At 38.8% G+C, this 25,774-nt stretch overlaps 1 protein-coding gene across 1 annotated transcript; it reads right to left on the reverse strand.

Moving 5' to 3' along the window:
* Positions 1-2,888: 2,888 nt before the first annotated feature.
* Positions 2,889-24,982, reverse strand: LOC106639969 (temperature-induced paralytic E). The gene is made up of 6 exons (XM_014353815.2): positions 24,400-24,982; positions 19,566-19,921; positions 13,587-13,874; positions 13,298-13,491; positions 12,125-12,462; positions 2,889-4,076 (listed from the first exon to the last, which is right to left on the reverse strand). The coding sequence occupies exons 2-6, from the start codon at positions 19,774-19,776 to the stop codon at positions 4,013-4,015; spliced, it is 1,095 nt and encodes a 364-aa protein (XP_014209301.1). The 5' UTR covers positions 19,777-19,921; positions 24,400-24,982; the 3' UTR covers positions 2,889-4,012.
* Positions 24,983-25,774: the final 792 nt, after the last annotated feature.

Genomic DNA, 25,774 nt, shown 5'->3' on the forward strand with positions numbered 1-25,774 from the left:
CAGAGGTATTTATCGCATTTTTAAAAATCTTTGCAAAGTTTTCTTATTCAAAATTTTTAAGAAAACAATATGGTCGGAGCAGGTGGAAGGAACGATTTTTGTATTGAGGGTACTTGATAATTCGTTTGGATGGCTCTAGATTAATTTAAACAACGTTATTATAGCTAACTTCCTTTCATGGACTCACCCAGGTCTACTTACGACTGTATTGGGTAAAAAAACACTTTCTTTTTGCTTAAAACCTAGAGGCTCCCACACGAATTTATCAAGCATACCTATCGTATTTCGCAATGCTATAAATAGTTAATCTAGATTAATTCACTTAATTTTCTTAATTGGTTTGGTGATTTCGGTTTAAAATAAATGATTTCGTGGTTGGTTATATTTGGTAAATTATTTTTCAATCGCGAGTAAATTGCTAATCCTGCCAACAGTTTATGCATACAGTAATAAAATAAAATTTTAAATCGAGTGAATTTTTTTCACAATTTATGTGTTCGGTGTCTTGAAGACCGTAAAATATTCAGAAGGTGACTTCGCGCGAATATTTATTTATTTATAGTTATTTATATTTTTTTTTCCTAAATCTCCACATGCCGAACAATTGGCTTTAACGTATTTTCGTGTTATACTTTTTTTTTTTTTTAATTTCATACTTATTAATTTTATTTAATTAGATGTAGATCACAGACAACTTGTTCTTAAGTCATAAAAACAATTTAATTATTTTTCCCGTACATTAGAAGCACGTGAATGACATTTTTCAGATTGTATTATTTTTATTATTGTTAATCATGTACTTCATTTAACGTCTGATGCACGTGTGTCGGACGTACTTCAGGTTTACAAAGGACTCATAATTTTTTGTATGTATGCTTTTTAATTTACACATTTTATTGATTATAAATGCGGGTACCGGATTTTGATGTTATCACTCGACAATCAGGAAAATTGTAAATTATGCAGTGTCAGCGTTTTAAGCGAGCACATATTTTATATTGGAAAAAGAAACCTGCATGGACGGACGGTCTTTGTAGGTTCTTTTCTCAAAAAGTTTCTTTTTATGCGTATAAAAAAAGCAGTTTTTGAGAACATGGACGAAAGATGAAAAAATTCCGAATAAAGTTTCAAAAATAGCTTTGCAGTCGCGTTATTTATTTCATCATTAAAAAAGCCATAGTATTTTTTAAGATAATTGTCACGTTTATATAAATACTATACATAAAAAGTAGAGATTTGAAGCTTTCGCGTGTATAAGTTTTCGCCTGCGATTTATCGATTGGTTATTTCTGGATTATATGCTTGTATACGACCGACAGCACGCACGAGAAAATGCATCAAAGAGAAAAAATGTACACGTAACATACTAGTACAAAAAAAAAAAAGAACGTGGCCTCTGATCTGTGTATGGATAGTTTATTTTTCACGTTCGCTTGATAAGTATCTAATTGTATGTTACGCCGGTGCGAGTCCTTCGTTTTTATAAATATATTTTGCAAGCTTTTACTTTTTTTGTTTATATTTCTGTTCTGTATTTCCTTTCTTTATTTATTGTATAATATTTTTTGGTGTAATATTGTATGTATCGTATTTTTTATTACGTGAGTTTAACAGGTATGAATTGAAAATACACGGTAACGAAAAGCAGCTGTTTTTAAAAATTTTTCCGTAACATAATTTTCAAGCGCATCATTTTATCAAATTATTGCAAAGTCAGTTATTATTATTGTTATTTATTCGTGAGCACCGTTTTATTTACGTAAAATTTGTACAGTCCCACGCATTTTACTATAATATTCATGACGGTTAATCGCGTAAGGACGCGCTGATTGCTATAATGCATTTTATTTTAGTGAAAATGCGGTACTCCAAAGTGATCATGTGACAAGCTTTTATGCAACTGTTTTTTTTTTATAATTTACAGTTTTAAAATCTATATAGTTATTACTATTATTATTTAATATTATTATTTTCAACGGTACGTTATATCTCTTATCATTTTTTTTTTCTTTTTTTTTTTCAAATTCAAGTTTAATATTTGGAATGAAAAAAATTGAGCTAACACATACATTTTTACACTTTACTATATGAAACGATTAAATTCATATCGAAATTTAAAATAATTTCTCACATGTTGCTCAAACATTGATTGACGTATTAGTTGTGCACATTGTGTTATTGACCTTTTGTTAAAAACTTATTGCCTCGTGCCTCTATATACTAAAAAAGCTATGCACCGTCATCACCAATACTTTATATACGAAAACGTGTAAAATTTACTAATCGTGAAAATAACTATCTAAATCTAAATAACTAAATGACTGTGGGTAAGTGGGTTTCGACAATTGTCATCGTAACATAATTCATCTTCACTCGTCGCCATACTTTTTTCTATGTTCATATATTACGTGACTAATTTTTTTTTTTTTTTTTTTATCTCTCTTTGTATCAAACAATATCGCACTTGACTTGCGTACGCCAACCACATCTTGTTTAAACCACACCATCTGCGCGTTTTCGCGGAAAATGAGACGTTGATACAATGCTGAAGAAAAGAAGACCTTCGTTTAGTGGCATTTCTCACTTAAATAAATACAATAGCCCATTCAAATTTATATATCAACACTGTAAATTAAAGATTAACTGGAAATATTTTCAATTTCGAACATTCGACCGTAGTAAACTCCGCAAATTCAAAGTCTTTATCACACATGTTAACATTTTCATAATATTAATTTCGCTACTCGCATCCATATATTACATTTATATATATATAGAACTAGAAATATTGTCTCAACGTTGTATCAACGTTTGCAAGGTATTTTATACGGCAACAAACAGCCAAGCGAATCGCAATATACCCCCTTTGCATTTCTTCTATTCTTTACAATATATTCATGTTTACACGTTTTTGTGCATGTATTAAAGTTATTTATATTTCAATCGATTATCAGCATCAGTTTTATCGAAATCTCCTTTTATACTTTAAAAATTTTTTTTTTCTGCTGTCGTGTACACGCATTTACGTAAAAGGCCCGTGAGGCGTCGTGGGAAAGAATACTCCGATCTACTCTCCTATATAGGTACAGACGGTCCGACCTTCTCTTTCGCAGAAATTAATTGCAAGAGAGACGGTCGCAGTGCGTTGAACACATTGCGGGGTGGGTGTTGATTAATTTTTGTTTCTTAAATTTTTTGTCACGTTCGAAGTATGTGTGCACGCACTGCACTGATAAAATGTTCAATCATCCAAGCGGAAAAAAAACTCAAGTTCGACAATTTAGAAACTAAATATTTCTGTTTAACAACACCTAAATAAATTTTTGATTTTTCAGGACTAAAAAAAAAAACTCTACAACTTTCAAACGAAAAATCTGTCATCTCAATGTATCCGTAAAAATTTGTTGATACTGACACATTTTTAACATGTACCAGATACCCATATTATCAGTACAGCCGTATATGGAGATAAATTTGTATTGTTCAAACCCTGACTACGTTAATTTGTTCCTCCTCTTCCTTTTTATCGTATCAAACATAATCTCCTTGAAGGACGACTGTTTTTTTTTTTTTTTTTTTTTTTTTTTTCTCTACAAGCAAGTATAAATAATCTCAGCGTCGTCCCGCGTTACCGAAATTGTTTCAAGAGTCGTTATTTATTTGCTCAGGCTATCGAAATTACACACTAATATTTGCCGTAAATATCGTTGTTTTATCACTACTCAGACGTAAAAATTACATTATCTCGTTTTATTCTGTACACAGTGTCTCGTTGGTCTCGCCTTGTTTTCCATTAACTTTAGAATATAACACGCGAAGACGCACTAGTTCATCATCGAGCATTGGGCCGTGCTGTCGATCATCCGCGTGCAAGCTCGCTATCTTGTCCCTATACCCTATTGGCGGCTGCCAGGGGCGACAACATCGCTCGCCGCGGTTGAACTTTGTTGCCAAGGCCCGTATACTTAGCGGGGCCTCCACGAGACGTCCTTCAAGCCTTGGTAGTGGCGCTTCAAACTGCTGCCGTCGGACCAGGATGCGTTGAGATACTCGTCGTCATCGTTTTGCTCAAGCTTCTGCGGAACAATGTCATGCAATGTTTGTTAATAATTTTTCAATTTACGTGCAGTCGTATAATTTTGTAATATTATTCATTCTAGTTTCATGCAATGAATCAATTGGTGTTGAAGCTATTCGTCTTCGCACATACTACTTTTTTTGTCTCGTGGCGATGTGCTATACAAAATATATTTGTTAAAATCTCTGCCATTCGATTGATACATGGTTTCTTTTAACTCTGGCGTCAGCTGATATTAGCTTCTTATGTGTTAAAATAAAAAACCAAAGTCTTGCAGTTAAATGTTTATCGACACTTGACCGGTTTGTGGAAACAATTATAAATATCTCAAGGCGTACGCCAGTTATTTTCTGCATTATTATCCCACTTACACTCGTTAGGTTGATGTCCTCCTAATCAAAGTAAAGGAAGACGAAGTAAATATTTTATGACAAGAATTTTTTTACTTATCGTAAAAGTAAAATTTCTCAGCTGGTCATCGACAGCTTTCAATGTGACGAGTGAGTTTATAGTTTCAACATATAAAAATAACGTCGAGATATCCAAACTTTTATCGATATTTGGCAGTTATAACTCAATCATCAATTGAAATACAAATCAATATTAACGTTTCTCTGGATTTCGGCTGTTTAAGAAATTTTAACTTTAACGACTTTTTGGCCACTATTAATCTGACCCTCTGTCATTATGATTATCAAACTAAATTTAGAGTAATGTTAATAACCATAAAAACCTAAGTTTATGAGGTGAAAATGATTTAGATGAATAAAATAGCTGATAAGTTAACGACTTTTTTTTTTCATTCACTCGTCATCAGTTACGTCAAGGGTGATACTAATATATGTTTCAATTGACAGATTACATTGTGGTTTATTTTTTAGAATTTTAATAATAATATTTTAAAGCCCAGATAAAATGCTTTCTTATTACTTGGCTATAAATAGCGGGCTCTTATCATAATAAAAAAACGATTTATATACATGTACATGAGGCCAAAAGTTTTCACATTTTATTAGTTGTGAATCAAACAGTAAGGAGAATCGAGCTCGTTTAAAATGGTTTGGAAATCAAAAATGAATACGTTCCTGATTTTTACTTTGATCACAAACGTGGTAGTAGCTACTGGTAAGACTGGTAAGTGATTTTTGCTGAAACTAATTCCATTAAAAATTTAATTTTAAAAATAAAAATAAAATAAAAAATGTGAAAAAAATATCTGATAGACTCTAAGTCGTGTAAATCCTAGATGTAAGTATTAATATTGTTTTAATCTTGTTATACATGTTAAACTAATTAAAGGGCTTTAAACTCGTTAAAAATAAATAAATAATAAAACCGTAATTTGTATTTTTATCCTTTTAGAGGAGCTACATACACATTTTTAATCATATATGTTATAGCGTTAGACATTATATTTTTGAATAAATTAAGGAAAAATTTCAACAAACAATACGTTTAATTGTTTATCTTAAAAAATCAATCGTCAATACATTCGATATTCAGGACGTAGTAATAAATAATAGTTTATTTAAGTGCTTATACATTTATTGCTTTAAAATTCATCAACTTTCATTCTTTTCTGATCACAGTACTGCGATGTTCTGACGAGGAAATACAAAAATGTGAAAAAGTTTGCCCAACAAAAAGCCGTTGTACTATGGTAACTTTGAACATACGACTATTACCAATGGAACCAAAGCCCCAGTGCAGCTGCGTAAAATCTTGGCGACAACCTATTGATAATTTTTTTCGACCTATTAGTAGTTGCTATACATGAATCACTACTTTTGACTATTTTACAACATAGAGTATTAGAGACGGTTATTAAAACAAGTAAACCAAACACTTGAACCAATTTTGTTTTTCTATTTTGCTCTACATACCTGGCATTCATCTCGTTATGTAGAGACTATGATGAAACAATAACATAAGAATATTAAGAATGCAATAGACCATCGAAATGTATGTTAAGTAATACAAAAAAAAAAAAAAAAAAAAAAAAGTACGAGCCCAAAAATGTATGATTTTCACTGAAGGATGTAAACTAACACATAATTTAATTAAAATTTATCCTCGAAGAAGGACTTCATTAATATATTAAGAAAGCCTTCACTTATTTAGGTGAAGTAAATTTTATTTACTAGAAAAAAGTGTTTGTTAACTGTTTGAACATCACGCAGTTTGATTTATGTAGGACTGAATAAATAAACTAAAAATGTATCTTTAACCCTATTAACTTATATTAATTCACCTAATTCACGCCAAATGTTAAGTATCATAGTAATCACTAAAAAAAAAAAAAAGAAAAAAAAATTGTGTTCGCTTTTTTGCTTTGAGATACTCGGTATCGTCTTGCTCAATATTTGTTACTTATTTTCTATTTAATACGTTCATATAATTTTGTAACACTAATAATTTAAGATTCATGTCGTAAATGAGCTGGTGCTGAAAAAATTTAGTTGAAAAAAAGCTCTTCGCATGTGTAATTTTTTTTATCAATAAGATAGGTTGACCTTAAAAATTATACGTATATCTACAATACTGTACAGCAATTGTCATTGTTTTTAGTATAACTACGTTGAACTCAGTAGAATCAAAAATCATGTGCAGTTCTTAAGAATATCATCTGTCATCATATTTTTACATTGTTTACAAACGAAAATCGGCTATTGAGAGGAAAAAAATAACCATCCCAAGCAATAAAAAAAAGGTGATAACTCGGTCAAACACCTCTAAAGATAATTTGCTCAGGCTTAAAATAATTCAATAAGTCATTGAAAAATGATGAAAAAATTTAAGAAGAAAACGGGAACAGAAGTGACGTTATGCGTAAATAAAATAAGATTCTGATGACATCAAATACTTGTGGATGCAACAATAATCATTGAATTTGTAGGACTCAACTAAGTTATCACAGTAAATTTCACTTTTGCTAATTTATGACTCGTTCCTATTCAGTGAAAAATGTATTAATACCATCACAATATATATATTCAGCTAAAAACATTAAAAAAATTTATAGCATTTTGATGTTCGGCGTTTTCAGATCTCTTAAAATACTGTTAAAAATAAGAAAAAGAAGGGGACTTTATACACACCCCATGTTTTGAAGGAACTAAAGCCATAAGCAAAATAGTCTCCGAGGATTCAATACAAATTCATTAACCCACTTTTCAAACTTCGTGTCTCCCACTATAGCTAACGTGCGCTCAGTACATAGTTCGTACAAAAACGCCTTAGAGTCAGGGCTGACGTGCGATCGCCGCTGCAGTGCTCGCATATCAAATTCCGACTTATTCGCGGAGCCAGCAGTTTTCGCACGAAAGTTCACAGAAAACGAAAAGTACCCACGTAACAGGGTCAGGTGCTACCGTTTCTCTGAAATTACATAACATTGAGATCGTAGATTTCGTAAGTTGAATCGCGTGTATACGTTTGTACGGATGCGTGTCAAAACAAGAGAGAAAGAGAGAGAGAGAGAGAGAGAAAGTGGCTCTGGTATTTTTAGTCGATGGCGCTTGGTGACAGCTTGATCTCCTATATACTATTCAAGAAATCGAAGGAAGTTTCCAACAGCTTTGTTCCCGCGTTGAAAGGAGAGAGCTATGGCGGTGACGATGTTAATTTAATTTGTTGTGGGTTACTCGAGTACGAAATTAACTTTTGGTGTGCATGTCTGGTTTTAATTACGATTTATTTCATATTTGGAGGTTGTATATTCGGGAAATGGTAAGTTCAGTGTTGATGCTAGGCAGTGGTTTTTAGCAGTTGGGATTTTCGCCCGGTGGAGGGGAATTTTGTACAATACGCAAAGCCGAAATAAGCGCAGTTAATTACGATGCTTTTGGATCTGAAAATGAAATTCCAGAGGGAGACTCCCTCGCGAGAGCGGAAGAAGTTTTGATTTACGTCGAGTCCCTGAAACCCTCTCCGAACATTAGTCCTCGTGCGAAAACGGAATTTATAATTGATATTTCGTTCATTTTCATTTTGTTGATTTATTGCTGATCCTTTATGCGATGCAGCTTTTGAGAAGTTGTAAGTTAAATTTCACGTAGATAACTTTCCTTAGGTAGGAGAAACGGATGCGAGCCGACACTGCGTGTAAAAATGGTGAAAAGCGATGTCTGACTTAACGCTGACTCGTACTACTTATTTTACGATGCAACGCAGCGATTGATCACACCCATAGTATCTGCTGTAAACGAGACTGTGCATCGTTAACTAAAACACTGAATGCATGATTTTAAACCCTCTATGACAAGTAATTATGAAAATAAATTCAATGGAAACAGAATAAATACCAAATATGAATTGAAAATCCTGGCAATTATTGCAGTGAAGAAAGCGCAATTTTGCCTCTACAACACAGTAATTACAGACAGAAAACTCATAATTTGTCACAATAGCAGCATGTGTACATTAGTCACACATCATATACATACTCATTCGTACGACAAATAAGTTATTTTATGCTCGAAACACCCTTTTTTCCTTCTCTCCAATTGAGAGAGACAAAAAGCCCTCCTACCAACTTCTAGTACTACCATATAGCTACGTGATATGCGGGCCAATGTAACTGTAACCCTTTGAGCTCTTCTCGCTATCTCTATTGGTCGCCCTGACCCGGAAACTCTATTCCGTGAGTTTAGATCGTTCACCGCTCCGCGCGCTCAAAAGTTCTCTATACGCGTTGTATGCGATTGCCTATACATATGCTTTGATTCATTTAAACATTCTCATCTGATTTTGCGTACATGCCTTTGAAATTAATTTAATCTGCTCACTACTACATATATTTACTATTAAATTAAGTATTTCTTCATGAATCCCCGTTGCAAAAAAAAAGCCAAATCCGCATTGTCCATCAGCTTCGGAGTTCACCCAACGCACTACATTCAGTAGACTTTAAACAATCTGTGCCTATACTCACATATAGGAGTGAGTGCAAGTTAATCTAATAAGAATGCCATTGAGCAATGTATAATTATACGGTATACTTAGTAGAGAACAAGGAGGCTAGAGGAAGAGGAATCGACTTTCTTCTCGAAATTGATGTCTCGTGGCGCTCTTGTGCGCTTTTCGAGAACTAGGAGCCATACCAGCGAATGAAATTCGATGAGCTATAACAAGTAAGGGGTCGTTATGAGGGTTCGGGTGTAGCAACACATTCAAGCTGTGTGTGGCTGTTTATATTTTGTATTTACAAACTTGAGAAATGCTACGTGTCTTTATAATACTACGGAAAAATGTTTGTTAAAATTTCTGCCATTCGATTGACACGTGGTGTCTTTGAACTTTGACGTCAGCAGATACCAGCTTTTTGTGTGTAAAAATAAAACCAAAGTCTTGCAATTAAATATTTATTAATACTTGACCGATTTGTCGAAAAGATTATCAATATCGAAAAATGCGGTGCAATTATTTTCTCTTACATTATCTACTTACACTTGTTAGGTTGATGTCCTCCTAATGAAAGTAAAGGAAGACGATGTAAATATTTTATGACAAGAATTTTTTTACTTATCGTAAAAGTAAAATTTCTCAGCTGGTCATGGACAGCTTTCAATGTGACGAGTGAGTTTAAATTTAAAATCTGAAGAAGCTACTAAGATGACTTAAAATTAATCAAAGTTCATTCATTTTTGATCACAGCGCTGCAATGTCCTGACGAGGAAATAATAAAATGTGGAAATATTTGCTTATCAAGAATGACATCAAACAGCCGTTGTACTATGGTAGCTTTGAACATACGACTAGCACCAGTAAACCAAAGCCACAGTACAGCTGCGTAACGTCTTGGCTACAACAAATTGATTAGTTTAGTAGACGTATTAGTTCACTCTATGTACTTGAATCACTGCTTTTTAACTATTTTTGAACACAAAATGTTAGACATATAGTCATTGAAACAATCAAGTAAACCAAACACCTTAACCAATTTATTTTTCCTGTTTTGCTTTACACACCTCGCATTTATCTCGTTTTGTAGAGTCCATGGTAAGTAAATGTTTAAAAATAGATATTAAAAGAGCTACCTCAAAGATGAAACAATAACATAAGAATATTAAGAATGAAATAGGCCATCAAAATATTTGTAATGTGATAAAAAAAAAAAAAAAAAATCGAATGAAGAGTCAATAAATGTATGGCTTTTACTGAATACATTCACTCTCAGTGGTCAGACATACCGTCTCGCAAACAACAAACTTTCCAATGAAAATCATCTCTTAAATCACTGGTAAAGCGAACAAACGGGGGGGGGGACAAAGAGCAAAGCTAGCACTTATCCCGCGCTACATATAGTGTCACGAGGGAAAAGCGCGCGGGGAACCATGACCCTTTTAAACGAGCTCGGATACTGCATACGGGTAGTACACTCACACACGTGCACGTACGCGAAGAATCGACCACGTAAAAGCCCCCCACCCAACGACCGCGAGAACGGATGTCACCCGTATTATTGACGGACCTCTTTCTCTCTCTATACGCAAACTCGGACATTGGCTACGCGGCTACTTTTAGCACTCGCCAAGTAGGGCCGTATAGGCAGTCTTTCTCGCTTCGCTCGTCAGGTTTTCTCCGATGGGCACGTCTACCCCTCGATGCTTAACCACGTCGAAGCCATGAAATATTTAGTGCTTCCGCGAGTCTCATTTGGGGTACTTGCTATCTTTTTTGTCTGATTCGACGAGCTTATTTTTTTCTTTTTTTTGTTGTTACACTAAGGTAAAGTTTGTTTGTTTGTATATACGTTGAGTAAATATTTTCGCTCGTGACTCTCGTCAACGGAGCGATGAATAATGTATCCGTGAATCATGGAATCGAAGGTATAGGAGCTACGAGGAAGTTGTATTCGAATAAATTTTAGTTATATCTGGTCGACCTCAAATTCGAACGTTTTTATTTTAATCGGCGAGTCACGGAGAAAAAGAGTCTTTTGTGCCAAAAAACAGGGTAAGATTTAATCTCACCCTCTGTTCTCGTTCCTCAAAACTATAAAAATTTTCGTTTTTCCGAATAAACAATCGACATTTGTAAGCTTTTTTACTCATCCAAGTACCTATTTCATTGGTGGAGTTAATCTGGTAGGCCTTTTTACTCAAATAAATGGACGAAAAGAAACTCTGATTTTTCAACCGAGTAATTCCAAAAAAAAAAAAAAAAAACAACAACAACAACTGGCGGAAGGAAAAAAGCTCATCGCGCAAGCTATACCAGAGTCCACGCGCGCCTACACTCACCCCAGTCTGGCGTCGCCAAGCAGTCTCCATTTTCCTCTTCTTTCCCCCCCCCCCCCAAAGTATTGCGTAAGCGATAAAAGCTCGTGTAACACAACGCACCGACCCTCGCAAGCTCCGAGAAGAGAGACCGTTGGACGCCTACACGACCTTGGGGGAACAGGGGAGGCACGTTTTATTGCGCGAGCTCGACATGGAAGGGTGCCGGGTGTACACATACACACACGTGCGTAAGCTCCACGTGATTCAACGTCAGCCTGCGTGCAATGCCCACGATAACGAGCACCGTTTCATGAGCTTGCGTTGTAAAGGACAGCATTTTTTTTTTTTTTTTTCCTTATTCCGCACATCAGGTGATTCATGGACTGTTAAGGTACGCACTATGGTTGCGCGTGTGTACATAAGGTATTGGCTGAGCGATACGGCCGAGATTGAATTTTCTCATTCGTCAGGAGCTCGATGGAGGAGGGTGCTACACGTGCACCGTCCCTGTACTCCGTGCACAATCGATACACACATCTCGTGCACTTGGCACCAAAAATCCCCTGGTTTTAATACACCGTTGGGGATTTCCCGCTCTTTCGAGGGGAATTCCCCCTGTTTCCGTGTTTCGTCGAATAACAATGATAGCACCGTAATAGAATTGTTAGCGATCAATGAGCTTTCGTTAAGCCGAAACTCTACAAATCTAAATCCGACCATCTGTACGCAAAGTCCCTGCGAGGTGAGTGTACTTATTGTTATTTATATGTTAAAAGGCGTGAAAGCAATGAAAAAAAAAAAAAAAAAAGTAGGCGCATCTCACCCCTGAATGGAACAAGCGTCGGCAATGACGTCCAAGCTCTCCCTGCTGTTGTTGTCGTCCACCATGGCGACCTTCAACTGGTGCCCGAACGCCTCGCTCATCGGCGTGTGCGTGTCCGAGGTGGGGGGTAGGGTCGTCACGTCGCCGACCGAGCCCCCGATCGCTGCGTCCTGCTCCCCCGGGGCGTCCTCGTCCCCGATGCCGCCGCCCTCTTCGGCCCCCACGAGGCCCACCTCGTCCTCGTTGTAGATCTTGAAGTAGGCGATCGTCAGGTAGATCACCGAGATGATGAAGGACGGTATTGGGATCGCCAGCGCGTACACGAGGTTCAAGTACACCTGCAATTGCGTTCAACTTGCCGTTGCTTTGGGACTTCAACACGGGGGGGGGGAGATGTCGTGGGAATCGAAAATTCATATTTATCGACCCTTTCAACTCAAGTATTTTCATGGTATCGCACCTTTTTTTTTGTCATTTCTTACACAACGGGATATCACTGGCGTAAATTTGCATCTTTTCATACCTTTCAGTTTTTTATTTATATCGTTATTCTTATTTTTTTTTTTTAATAGTAAATTAGGCCAAAAAAAAAAAAAAAAGAAAAAGAAATGTATCACTCGAATTCTTCAAACGTCCCGAATCATCGATGCCTTTCCGCTTTGTACCGCAAAATTCAATGCCCATACGCTACAGCTTCGATTGAATTCACAATTAGCATAGCTCGTCGCGAGGCTTCGTCATTGCCGTGTAGCAGCTGAGTCACGTATAAAGCTACGAGGGCACAGCTCGAGAACACAAAGCGAGGCGATTGGACAGCCGTGAATGGTACACTGTCGCACCACTGAGCTCGTGGGGTGCGATAGAAAAGGCTCGTTTTTTTATTGATTTGTATCCCTTAACATTATTTCATCGGCATGGACAACAAATTCATATCCTACACCGTATCGCGTCGAGGAAAAGACGAACACACGTATATAACGGGAAACGTATTTAATTTGTACCACCGCTCGATCGAGGCCTTCAAATGAAAAATTCAGGACGTGTCGTGTAAGTACAACATTTGGACGAATGGTCTTTGTAATGGTGTAATAAAAATGAGGAAAGGGGGAGAGTGAGGGTAGTAAAAAAAAAAAAAAAAAAAAAACAGATGGAGCTCGGTGAGCTTGCTCGGACCTGGCGCATGTCGAGGTCGCTAATGACGATGCCGGGATCGACCTTCGAGTAGTAACAGCTGAAGTTTTGCCCCACGCTGCCGTAGTTCCTCACAAATTTCGTGCAGTTGAGCATGGGCGGGTAGCCGCAGCCCTTGACGTTTGGGAAGAGCTTTGCCCCCGTGAAGTACCACTCGGAGTCGTTGCCCATCAGACCTGGTGATGTGGCAAAAATTTACCGAGGAATATCTGTGCTCGTGTTTTACCCTCAGAAAAAAAAAAAAAAAAAAAAAAAAAAAAAAAAAATTCACCTGTAGGAAAGGGCTTTGGTAGCCCGTCCTCGTCGTCCTCGCTGAAATCGTCCTCGTCTTCGAGATCCTCGATGTAGTCGTACTCCCTGAGCGAACGCTCTAGCCTCGGCATTTTACCACCAGCCACAGCCTCGTCCTTACTGACACCTTTTCTCCCTCCTACCGCCTCCTCGATTTCTTCCCGCGATACATTAACCGGCAGCTTATAGTTAACGCGTATCTGCGTGCACTCGAACAATTCGCGCGTGCAGCCCTCTCTACACGACGTCCATGAGCAGTTGCTCGTACCTAGTAGCATATTTAAAAAAATTTTTTTTTTAATGATTTTACGGACCATAACTCTCTGTATGGCTGGGACGAGCAAATTTTTGCCTGTCTTTGATTTTTCTATACTTTTTTTTTTTTTCTTTCACGTCCGAGAACATCATGAACATGGTAGTTGGAAAATCATATAATTAATAATTTTTTTTAAATAAAGAAAAAAAAAAATAGTAAAAAAAGGTATTTATAATCTAGTAGCAAACAACATAACGTACACATTATAACGGAAAAAAAAAGAAAAAAATACTTTTGACAGTATAGAGTCAAAACTCAGCCAGAAGAGAGCAGTCCCTAAGATCAGTGAAAAACAGAGGAGACAATGGGCGCTGCACGACAAAGAATCAGAAGCGTTCGTTCGCAGAGAGAGAAGAGACACACGTAGACGGCAAAATATGTGTTGTGCACGGAGAATCGCAAACAAACATCGTGGAAGTGGGGAAAAAAAAGAGACTGCACAGAGAGACTGGGAACAAAAGAGGAAGGTGCAAGAAGATGCAAGCCCAGCATGTGTGTGTGTATGTATGCAGGGTTACCTGCAAAGGCTGCATGTGTGCGTAATTGTGGCGCTTTATTCCCACACGCTTGGCTCTGAAGCTTTGCGTCGTTTCCGGCTCCACGTTAATTGCGCGAAAAAAAATTTTGCGCCCCTCTCGCCCTTCTTTTTTCAATTTTTTTTTCCTTCTCGGCTATTGGGGATTTTAAGTTATTGTTATTAATTTTTTTTTTTTTTTTTTTTTGCAGAATAAGTGGCCAACGCAGAAGTAACAGATATGCTCGTAAGGGGATGTGAAATCAACGAAATCCAAGCTCTTGATGATTATGCTTTTTTTCACTCGATGACGGGTGATAAACCAAAGCCCGATAGGTGTTTTGTTACCCTTATTTAGTAAAAAGCCTCGACACGTTTGGTGACACAGACTTTCGCATCGATTCCGTATCCTACAAAGAGACGCGTTCAATCAAACAACCGATGGACAAAAAAAAAAGGACGTGCCAGGTACCAGACGAGCGCGTTGCCGACGAGTTTTATTTTCGAACCACCACGCGTGTTATTCCGGGAAACATATAATTTTAGCGCGCTCCCTCCGATCGATACATGCGAGAGTGCTCCGTGACACGAGTATTTACCCCTATAACTTTTACCCCAGTTGAGTTGATGCCTGCATGTATTCCATATAACAAAAACGCCATTGAGCACTTGATCGATAAATAAATAAATTCTAGCCCACGAGGTATACAACGAGACCACTAACGACGTGACGCTTTAAGGGTCACTCTCTGGCTCACCATCATTGTTCCAGCCGCGTCCTCGTGAATCATTTTAATAATCCCTCCAGAGAGTTGTACCGGCTCGGTCAAGGGGGTCTGGTGGCCGGGGGGGAGCAAGTCCTCGACCAAGGAAGAAACTCGAGCGAATATGGAAATTGGATGATGGCCATGTATATGAGAAAACAACAATTTCTTATTCCCAAGATTTTGCGGATACGTTTGGAGTAAACCAAACAAAGACAAATTAGAGACGGTTGCGGCAGGACGATTATTTTTTTTGTTCCCGAAAGCGACTTTCGCGCAGTTTGGGTGCACAGTACTCTAAATTTAGTTGATTCATTCCTTGGCAGCAACTTTGTCTCGAGGCTACGTACATACACGTAGTGGGTTGAAAACATTTTTGTGCCCACACGCGCAGATCGAGGACCGAAAAGACTCCCGTCCAACATTGCGGAGGATAAAAGCTTATGCGCAAAAAATTTAGTCAAATCATGATCCGTCGGTGTCTCCTGGCGGTACGCCAGAGCCCGATATCAGGGAATGAATTTCGCCAATTTAAATCACGGCCTGACAGGTAATTTACATGTAGTACCGTTTACTCGGGGATTTATCGGTGGTGTAAATTAATTGAAAAAGAAAAATCCACGCGTGTATATAGCCGGAGGAGCGTGTAAAAGAAACGAGGGATGTATATACTTTTGTATCGTAAATAAAGTGGGAAAAATAAAAAAAAGTGCATCACGCGACTGCTGCATCGGAGTTGTGTTGTACGAGGAAAAAAGGACGGGGCGAGGGTAGCGAGGGTCGGATGAACGAAAGTGAAAAACAGAAGCGCTGCTGATGTGGCAGTGAGCGAACGAGTGGCGGAGTGTACGCCTCAACGGAGATCGATGAAAACGGGGGAGGGAAGGCCTTTATTTTTCTATACATTCGTGCCATTGGATATACTAGCGAGCTTTGTACGTTTCGCGGATACTTTGAACTGATTCGATGACAGCTCCAGCACGAGTACACGCGACTCGAGTGAGTTCTACTGGCGGTAGAGTTGGCTTTTTTTTTTTACAGTTAATTTTTCTTTGTTTTCACACAGAGACGCAAAGACGTGGCAAAAAGAATTGAAGTAGAAAAGACCATTGAATCAGCTATACGGCTAAAAATAAAGTGGCTGACGCGAGGCCTAAATGAATTACTACGGCTAAGCCTGTGTCTTTTAACCCCCCGTTGACACGAGGATTAGGAGTTGGAGACAGTTACGATTGTTGGATTTACTTTGGTTTAATTTGCGAAATAGCGACTTACGTTTAGCACTGATAACACAAAGCGTCGTACTCGAGTCAATAGAGGGTTTGAGCGATGCTCAAGTCCATTTTTTTTCTTGCTTGATCATTATAAGCGCGCACAAAATTTTAATAGAAAAGAATCTAAGTAGCGATTATTTCCGTATGTATTATGATGATATTTCCTCGGAGTAAAATTAACAAATATGCTAAGGAATCTGATTTCACGTGTTTCTATGCTTATGTACACTTTTTTCTTTTTACAACGTACAAAACCAACAAGGACATAGATAGACGAGCGATAATTTGAGGAACGAATGCAACACGAATGTGCTCCTTGTTCAAAGCCAAGCTACGACGAGCTTATAATCCTCAACGCCAAATGAATAGGGTTGTTGGTTATCACTAGGCGAATAAAAGGCAAAAGCCAAAGATGCACCCGCGCGAAGTTGACACAGTTTTTTTTTTCTGATTGCAACGAGCGAGTATTTCAGGGTGTACACACGAGCCTGTGTGACGCGGACAAGTCGCACGAGGCGACCTTATACTTGACCCACTTACGTGTTTATGTGCAGGTACCAACCGAGTTGAGTGACGGTGAGTTGGCGTGTGCACTGTACTTTATGTATACCTAATGGAGTTGTTTCGCGTAATGACACACCGCACGCCGAATGGGGCTAGAGTAGAGAGGCTAAGGTATATCACTAATAAATATACATCTTTTTTTTTTCTTTTTATCAAACTTTTCCATTGATCCAGTTTTGAGGGAGAACAATATATCTCAAACTTTTTCCCCCCCAGACAAAGCTCGACTGTCGATTGCAGTACAGGTGCTCGAGAGAAGGAAGGACGCCATTCAGTACTGTGCACGGGGTGATCATAATCGGTACAAGTTAGCTACCGCAATAAGGCGAGCGAGAGACTCTCTCGCTCAGGGCAATTGATTAATCTACGCTGCCGCGTTCGTGGCTTCGTAAAGTGAACGTCGAGCTTTTCGAGAGGCCAACTCCAACTGTTCTCGAGTATTATTGCTTCTCTCTTCGATATAGGAGCGTCGCGTCGAGCCCGTGTGCAGGTCTTTATTTGTCATTTTTCGACGCTTGCGTTCATCCCTTTGCTACATAGATACGAGTACGGCACGCGCATGTTAAATGATACTTTACTACCATCAGGACTCGTTACGCGGGAGGTGAAGTGCGGCATTAAAATGGAAACCACTGGCGTATTGTGTACGAGTTTGTTCGTGCGCTGATTAGGTGAAAAGCAGCGAGTATCAGGAAAGATAACACACACACAAATTTAAAGTACGGAAGAAAATTTATGTATAATAGTTGCAGTTAACTTTTTAACAACACGCTTGCAGCTTACATATTGTATTTTAAACGCTGGGCTTGCGAAACACCAAAAGCTGAGCTGAACAAAAGCGTGGAAAAAAGAGTCGAGCTTGAAATAGGAAAAGTGTTCGGTCTCACCAACGATCGAGCCAAGTGCTGTACACACAAAGAAAAAAAGAGAAGGAAAGAAAATGCGAACAATAATGCAGAAAACAGGCTCGGCAAGAGAGCCGGAGAAAGAGGAAAAGAAAAAAAAAGAAAAAAAAAAAAAAAGAAAAGGTCTCGGAGCGAGCAGGTATATCAGCGGAAACGATCGACCCTGGGATAGAGGAGAGCGCGGTGGAGCTCGTGTGTGGCGTTCACGCGAATTTCTAAAGATCATGCACTCTAGTACACGACATCGAGAAGGGAAAGGGAGGCGAGGCGATGCTTTTGCGTGTCGTTGCTTAGCCACGTGGAGGATGGGAAAAATCTCGTTCTCGTTGCGAGGCTTACCAGTGGGACGTAATAAGAAAATTCGATTACCGTCTGGTGTGTGCGATCGCGGCTAATTGAATTTTACATGTATTACTTTTGGTCGTGAGAGAACGTGAAAATTCATTTACGCATAAAATCCTTGATCTACCGCCCAAAGTACGTAACATGTACCAATCGTCAAGCAAATAGTTAAATGTTATAGAAGTTAGCTCATAAATAATATACCAAGCTACATTCAATTGATCGCTGTTGAAAAGTACATTTCGAAGTAATACTTTGGAACTCATGCCATTATAATGTACCGCAGTCGTATTGCGTTTTCGTTGTTGCGTGTGTGTTTTTATATTGTTCGCGTTTATTCTGCGCAACTTAGTCCATACGTGCCTTTTTTTTTAATGACATAAAATTTTTCCCGAAACTGTAAGTAAAATCGTAGAAAAAGCCGCGTACGAAATTTTCGTTTAGTTGCTGAGTTCTTCATCGTTTCGTTAAATAAAAAAAAAATGGTTTTTTTTAATAAAACGTGACGTTAACAGACCACTTGGAAAAAAAATTTACGAACCTGATGGTACCCATACCAAGTATATATATTTTTAAGTTTTGAAGATTGCGTAACTTTTTCATCGTATTCCACTGCTGTTTTTTTTTTTTTTTTTTTTTTTCTTCAAGCACATTGCCTTTCGTAGCAGAAGAGAATGAGTTTCAAGCACCTTTATTGTATCAACTTTAGTACCGTGGCTTTTCCTCATACTACATCAGCCCAAATAAGGTAATCGTTGAATTTTCAAGGTAGCGATTTTATTTTTATGATGATTTACCAATTCACCATGAGCTATACGCAATATTCATGTCAAATCCACGTTCAAAGCACGATTAAATCTTTTCGGTGAAGTATTCATACGATTGACGCAATTACATCGATTTTCACGGTTACGGGCCGCAATGTCCTTGATAAAAGTTTAATGTGTATAATCAAGTATTAACTGCAAATCTAATCGACGTACAATACTGTTTCTTCTATATCCTAGTCGTACAGTAGAAGGAAAAGAAGTCAAATATTATTGAACACTGATAAATCTACGATAGAGAAAGAGAGACAACATAGATGCTAGCAACATATAAGTGAACACGAGAGCACAGCAAAATAAAAAAATCTCGAATCATCCACAAATATTAGCAAAAGAGAGCGGATTAGGAGCTAAACAGTAAAGCAAAAACACATATATCGAAACACACGAGTGGGAAGAGAAAGATACACAGGGCAAAGCAGGGGATGTATCGATCGCGAGGGCGATCATCACCTCTCCGAGACTCAACGTCGATGGTGAGGCACTCGGCGGGTCTCTCGTCGAAATCCATGAATATCGTGGTGAAAGCCGGATCTATGACGAAGGGCACGAGGAAGAGGAAGGCGAAGAGGCTGAAGGTGCCAAGAAGGATGAACGACGCGGTCGTGTAGAAGAGCAGCTTCTGCAGGAAGGTCTGCTTCTTGAGCTCGTCCTTATCCGGCATTATTGGTCAACGCACACACGCGCCGGCCGGCCCCCTTCCTCCCCGCGTCCTTCTTCTCTTTTTCTTCTTCTGTTCCCGTGTCTATTTTCGTCGTCGTTGTCGTGCCGTCGAGAAAGGATGGCTATTTACGGCAGTGTCCTTTCATCTGCCGCAAAGTGTTATTATTAAACTTTAAGAAAAAAAAAAAAAAAAACTATTTCATCGCATTTTGTTGGTTCAGAGATTTATTCGAGAGAAGATTAGTGGGCGAGTGTTTCATATTGTAGCAAAGCTTGTAGATCACGTAAAAATTTCTCATGCTGACACACATGTTTAATTGAAATGTTGACTTCAGAGGCAAAGACCCGTGGTTCTAATATTTATTTCATTCCCTTAATAACAGTAAGTACCTAAATGCCACGTGTGTTTTCATTTATGCACTTTTTATTAGGGTATTTTAACACTTAAAAGAAAACTATCGCATTTTATTGGTATTTCAAAAAATGAGTCTCTCCACATTGGATATTTTTTTTTAAATTCACTATGAATTTTATTTTTTTTTAAATAAGATATCACTGCATGGTAATTTAAAAATTTTTACTGGTAATCTTACCTAAGCGTTCAAAATGAGTTTATGAATATGCAGATTTACTCGGCATGAATATGTTAATTCTTAATGAATATGCTTCTTTTCTAAATAACAACAACGCAATAAAAAAACGAGAAATCTTTGTATGCAGTTACTTAAAATTTCTGCTTAAATAACGTGCTTGCCATAAATAATTTTAAGCTCGTATACAGAAGTCTTTTTTTTTTTCCTAAACTCGTCCAACTTAAATGTTTTCGGGAAAAAAAAAAAAAAAAAAAAAAAAAGAAAGAAAGAACGAAAGAAAGAAAGTTTCGTCCCTATCAATTAAACAAAGAGAGATATTTGCGATTTGCAACTTTTTAGGTCGGGGCCGTAATTTATAAATCGCGTTTGCCAGCGCAGCCGTTTCTTGCCTGCACCGACTTTTAATGACCAGGCTACATAACTGCGTATATTTAGAAGCGCGCGCACGCGAGCTGCTATTACTACTACCCGCTGCTGCTTTTTCTTTTTACTTTTTTTTTTTTTTTCTTCCCGTCTAATTGAGTGGGTTTGCTTAACACAAAAGTTACACTCGCGCCAACCAGATAGGTATTACATTTATTACTTTTCGGTGCATTTTTCTAGTTTTTTCATAATCATAATTAATTGTTGCAGTATTCTACGAATAACTTTTTGAAATTCTAAGAAATTCAGAGAATTATTTCCTACCTTCGGATGAAATTTATTGCACAGAAAAACGATGTCATTGGTAATTTGGTTTCAAACATCATTAATCAAACGTTTTATCTAAAATTATCTCGAGGTCTTTGAAAATTATTCATAAACTTTTATTGTAATTGAGAACGTTGTACATACATATTTTTTTTTGTTTGGTAAAAGACATCCACTGATCGAGAAATGCTTACGAGATGGATTACTTGTACTTGCGTATTTGTGTAAGCGTTAGTAAAATGAACAAATCTCATTGAATTAACTATAAGATGCCGCGTATTTGAGGGATCAACAACTTGATGTACTTTCGTATAAAGGCGATATATAAGCCATGCTCAATATCAAAAGAACTACTGCGAGTTGATGGATACAAAAGAAATAAGATCGAATTTTCTTGCTTTTGAAACAAACGTACGAGAGGAAAGAAACAGCTTACAAATTCTTCGAGTGGTGTTGAGTAAAACGAAAAATGCTACCGTGAGCTTTCGATGCGTTTTGGCCGACGTCTCGCAGAGAAGAGAGCTAAACCACTGATCTGCTGAGTCACGCAGTCGTCGCGACGCGTATGGAAGGGGGGAAGGAGATATTTACCAAAATTCGAGAAATTACGGGCCAACTATGATCGAAAATGATAACTAAATGACTGCCTCCTGGTTTCATGGCCGAGGACAAGCCTGACGGTGGGAAATTACAAATGCCACTTTTGACTGAAAGCTATTTTTCTCGCTTGATCGGCCGAACTTTTGTGTGTTATTCGAATCAAACCGAAAAGTGCATTAAACTTTTTCCAATTTACGATATAAAAGTATAAAATTGTAAAAGAAACTTTTAGAAGCAGGACGAATGCAAGCGGCATTGGCACAATTCTGTGAATTTCATTTCAATCTTTTAATGCATATTCCTCACCGATTGGAGGATCAATAATTTCATCATAGTCTAAAAAAGTTTTACCAAAATAAAATGGCTCGATTTTCCGTGTCAAAAAGTTTTCCGAAACAATAGCCACGCATAAGGTCGCACGTGCGTTATTGGCTCCACCGACAGGATCCTATTAAATTTCCAACTGATCAGCGAACTGTCCTACCCTCGTCGCACAAATTGATTCCATTGATTTACGAGTATTTTTAGAATCAATTGACTAGAGCCGCGAATTCTCTTCCACTTGGCCCTTCTTATATTCTTTATTGCCTTTGGAGTAGGCTGTGGCTTTTTTCGTGCCGGTGCCTAAATTTTTAAGTGAGCGATGAATCGGTCGTTAAGCTTACCATCGTCAGCCTATCCTTGGCATGTAAATTTATTTGTGGCCGTATAAACTTTTTACAGCACGAATCAAGTAAATTTGTATCCCCAATCCGAGTGGGAAAAATTAGGCTCCGTCAATTGCTATCGAATTTGGAAATTTACTGCGTCTCAGACTTTACTCTCGACAGTCAATGCTACCATCATTCATTCAGCTTCTAATTTGGAAAACGAAGAGAAAAAAAGCGTCAAACAGATGTGCATTACGAATTCAGCAATCTCTCGAAAAATACCTTTGGAAGGCTTCCAGGAATTTTCCATATTCCATTCACACCCTTTACCACATTATCCTACTCCTCTGTTTTCTCACAAGGGACTAGAAATCTCACGATTTCCAATTCCACGGGGACTGACAAGGCGTTTTACTCTCAAAGCTCCTGCATCAATTATACAAGTGTTTGCGCCGAACAAAGGAAATAACAGTGCCACAAATGTATTCCTCTTCGAACAAGGGTAATTGAAACGATCAGACCTTTCCGATTTTCTAAAACGATGGGTCCCCTAAATCACGAGCCGAGCACCAACAAATGTCAAGTCTCCTCCCGAATCCTTAAAAAAGGAGCCTCCTCCGCGTCGAGAAGAGAAACGAGAGAGCGCATCTATGCCGGGGTTAGATTTGCATCATGCCAGCTGCTGATCCATTATGCAACGTATCCCCTTGGCGTGGGGTAAAAAATTTTCCCCGACGCTCTATTCGCGTCACGTGCTCCTCACCGTCAGCGAGAGCAATTTGTCGATCGATACTCGCCCGCTCGGTCCTTCCGGGCCTGCGAAGATCCGCGTTTTTCTTCGCTCCGCTTCTTCGCCGTGGCCGACACCCTTGCGAATAATCTCCCCGAATTCAGCCGCTAAGCTTGTACATACTCGAGGAAGACCCGAGGGAGCTGCACTCTTGTGGGGTAGGTATTTTTGAACCGCTCGTACTCTACATTTAAAATGAACACCCTTTAACGGGTCTGGGCTCAACACCGGAAATTCTCCTATCCGTAAATGGAACTTGTTTTAATAAACCACGCGAGTGATGGCTCATCAATTGCAACAGTTTAAGCAAGTCTTTTAATATTTTTCACGAAACATGCTGCATGGGCCAAACAACACAGAGCTTGAAAGCTCATGGCAGTCAAACAATATTGACTTTGTACTATTTTAATGGTCTCTCAATTTGCAAATGGAAATCTTTGCGTAAAATCATATTGTCAAATTGCAATCGACTCGATAAATGCTACCACGACGATTGTGTTGTGTTCAATGTTGGCAGTAAAATATATTTAGGCTACGGCTTTGGGATCGCAATTTACAACTTTACCACATTCGAAGGGACGTAAAGCGTGCGATGGATTTAGTGCATGCACAAACACGATTCACGAAGGATTAGATAGACGTTGCTACGATCTCATTGATTTCATGACATTCGAGGTATCACAATACACACAAACGAATAAATTTTAACTAACTTCCACTGAAATAAACTACGATACGTTTGCAGAACTGGCAAGGTTATTGTAACATACTCTAACCTTCTAAATAATGCAGTTATATAAATAACAGCTGTACAATTTTCCGTGAATTCTCCACTAGATTACCCGAACGAATGTATATTTTACGCTTAAACGCGTTTCAATGTAAAAACAGTAAATCAAACAATGACTCGTCAGTCAATTTCCTACTCATTTCAGGCCATTGGAATCAATATTAGAACCAAGAGATCGTGATTTTGCTACCCTACCCCTTTATCAATCGAGACAAGCGTGACTGTACAAACTCGTCACGTGGCCTTCATAATGAATACCTTAGCGCAATCAACGCAGTCAAATATTCACCCATCGGACTGTTAAAAAATGCAATTTCAATTAAGCCCCTGTCAACGCGCACGGCATAATTTTCTCACTTCCGTAGGCCATTGTTAAATAAGTGAACACTTCTTCAAAACTTCTAGGGAGTAATTCCGTAGATAGCAAAAAATATTCATTATCGATACTTTTTTTTCAACCCATAATTTTCTCTCGAAAAACTAGTAAATAAAAAAAAAAAGCAACAACAACCCTAATGTCAACCAGCTGACTAGCGAAGCGCTACTGTGTTCCGTGTTGCTTTTACAACACGATGACGACATTGAGGCCATCGGGGCAGCAGCTCGGATTCTTTCCATGACCCCTCATGGCTCTCTTCCTGTCCGTAACTTATTCTCCTTTTTTTTTTTTTCTTTCGTTCACCTCCTTCAATTTTGCTCGATCCCCCTTGCTCACCTCCTCGGCTCCTTGGCCACGAGCACCACTACTCGGCACCACCACCGTATCCACCACCACAGCTGCCACCACCACATCTGCCTTCACCATCACCACCAGCTCCACTTGCACCCATGATAACGATAATACTAGCACACCACACCTTGGTACACTCGCGGTTGGACGGGGGACCGTAATTGTTTATTCATCAATTTCACCTACCAGCGGCTTCATTCACTTTAATTCGCGACAACGGGATGATTTTATCGAGGAAGCGGTTATTACGAATGGTTGGCGCGGCGCGTGTGGCCCGAGGTGCACGGCTGCTCGGAAGCTCCGAGTCTACCGAGGCGGGCCCCTGCACGAACGGTAGCAGCATCAGCAGCACCGCATGGCGAATCGACGACGACGTCGCGTGCAACTGCCCTCACTCTGGCTCCTTTGCTCGCTGCCGCTGGGAAAGTAGCGCACGCCGAGCGTAAGCAGGTACCCCTTCCCCTCTTTTGTTTTCCTCGTGTGCGTGCCCTGTGTGGGTGTGTGTATATGTTATGGCGGTGCCAGTGTAGAGCAAGCGAGAGAGGGCAAAGGTCGGAAGCGTGCGCGCGCGCGCGTGCTAACAACGAGCACGGCTGCGTGTGCTTGTAGCTCGTCGGCGAGCGAGCCTTGGGCGAGCTTATTTTCCCTCTGGAGGGAAAGAGAGGCTTGCTGTGGGGCGAGGGTGGCGCCGCCCTCGGGCCAAGCGATGAATCCTGCTGTTATGCCATGTAGAGGTACTTCCTCGTGGTGTGTGCGCTATCCCGGGGTGGCGGAACAGCGATTCGACCCTGTCTATTGCTCGAGGAGACTCGACGGCGCTGATGCTTTTCTTTTTTTTCCTTTCTTCTTTTGTTGTTAGCCCTTTGACTTCGGTGGCCAGGATGGAGTTGCTTTATTTTCTTTTCTCATCCCATCAAGGGATATGCTGTCAACTATGAAATTCTCGTTGATTACTGCACGGTAATACGACACAATGAGTTGTTTAACAACTCTGGAGATTTTAAAAGTGGCTTGATACAAAATACAAATCCACCACAGCAGAGGATACTGTAGCACGCGTCTGACTATATTCGGATGTTGTTACTTATTTTCTTTTTTTAGTACTTTAGTTGATGACTGTAAAAAAATATCTATTTAAAGATTTAAACAGCGGAAA

Source organism: Copidosoma floridanum, unplaced genomic scaffold (genome assembly GCF_036245765.1).
Source record: "Copidosoma floridanum isolate Cflo_tuat_1 unplaced genomic scaffold, Cflo_Japanese_pri ptg000007l, whole genome shotgun sequence".
NCBI lineage: Eukaryota > Metazoa > Arthropoda > Insecta > Hymenoptera > Encyrtidae > Copidosoma > Copidosoma floridanum.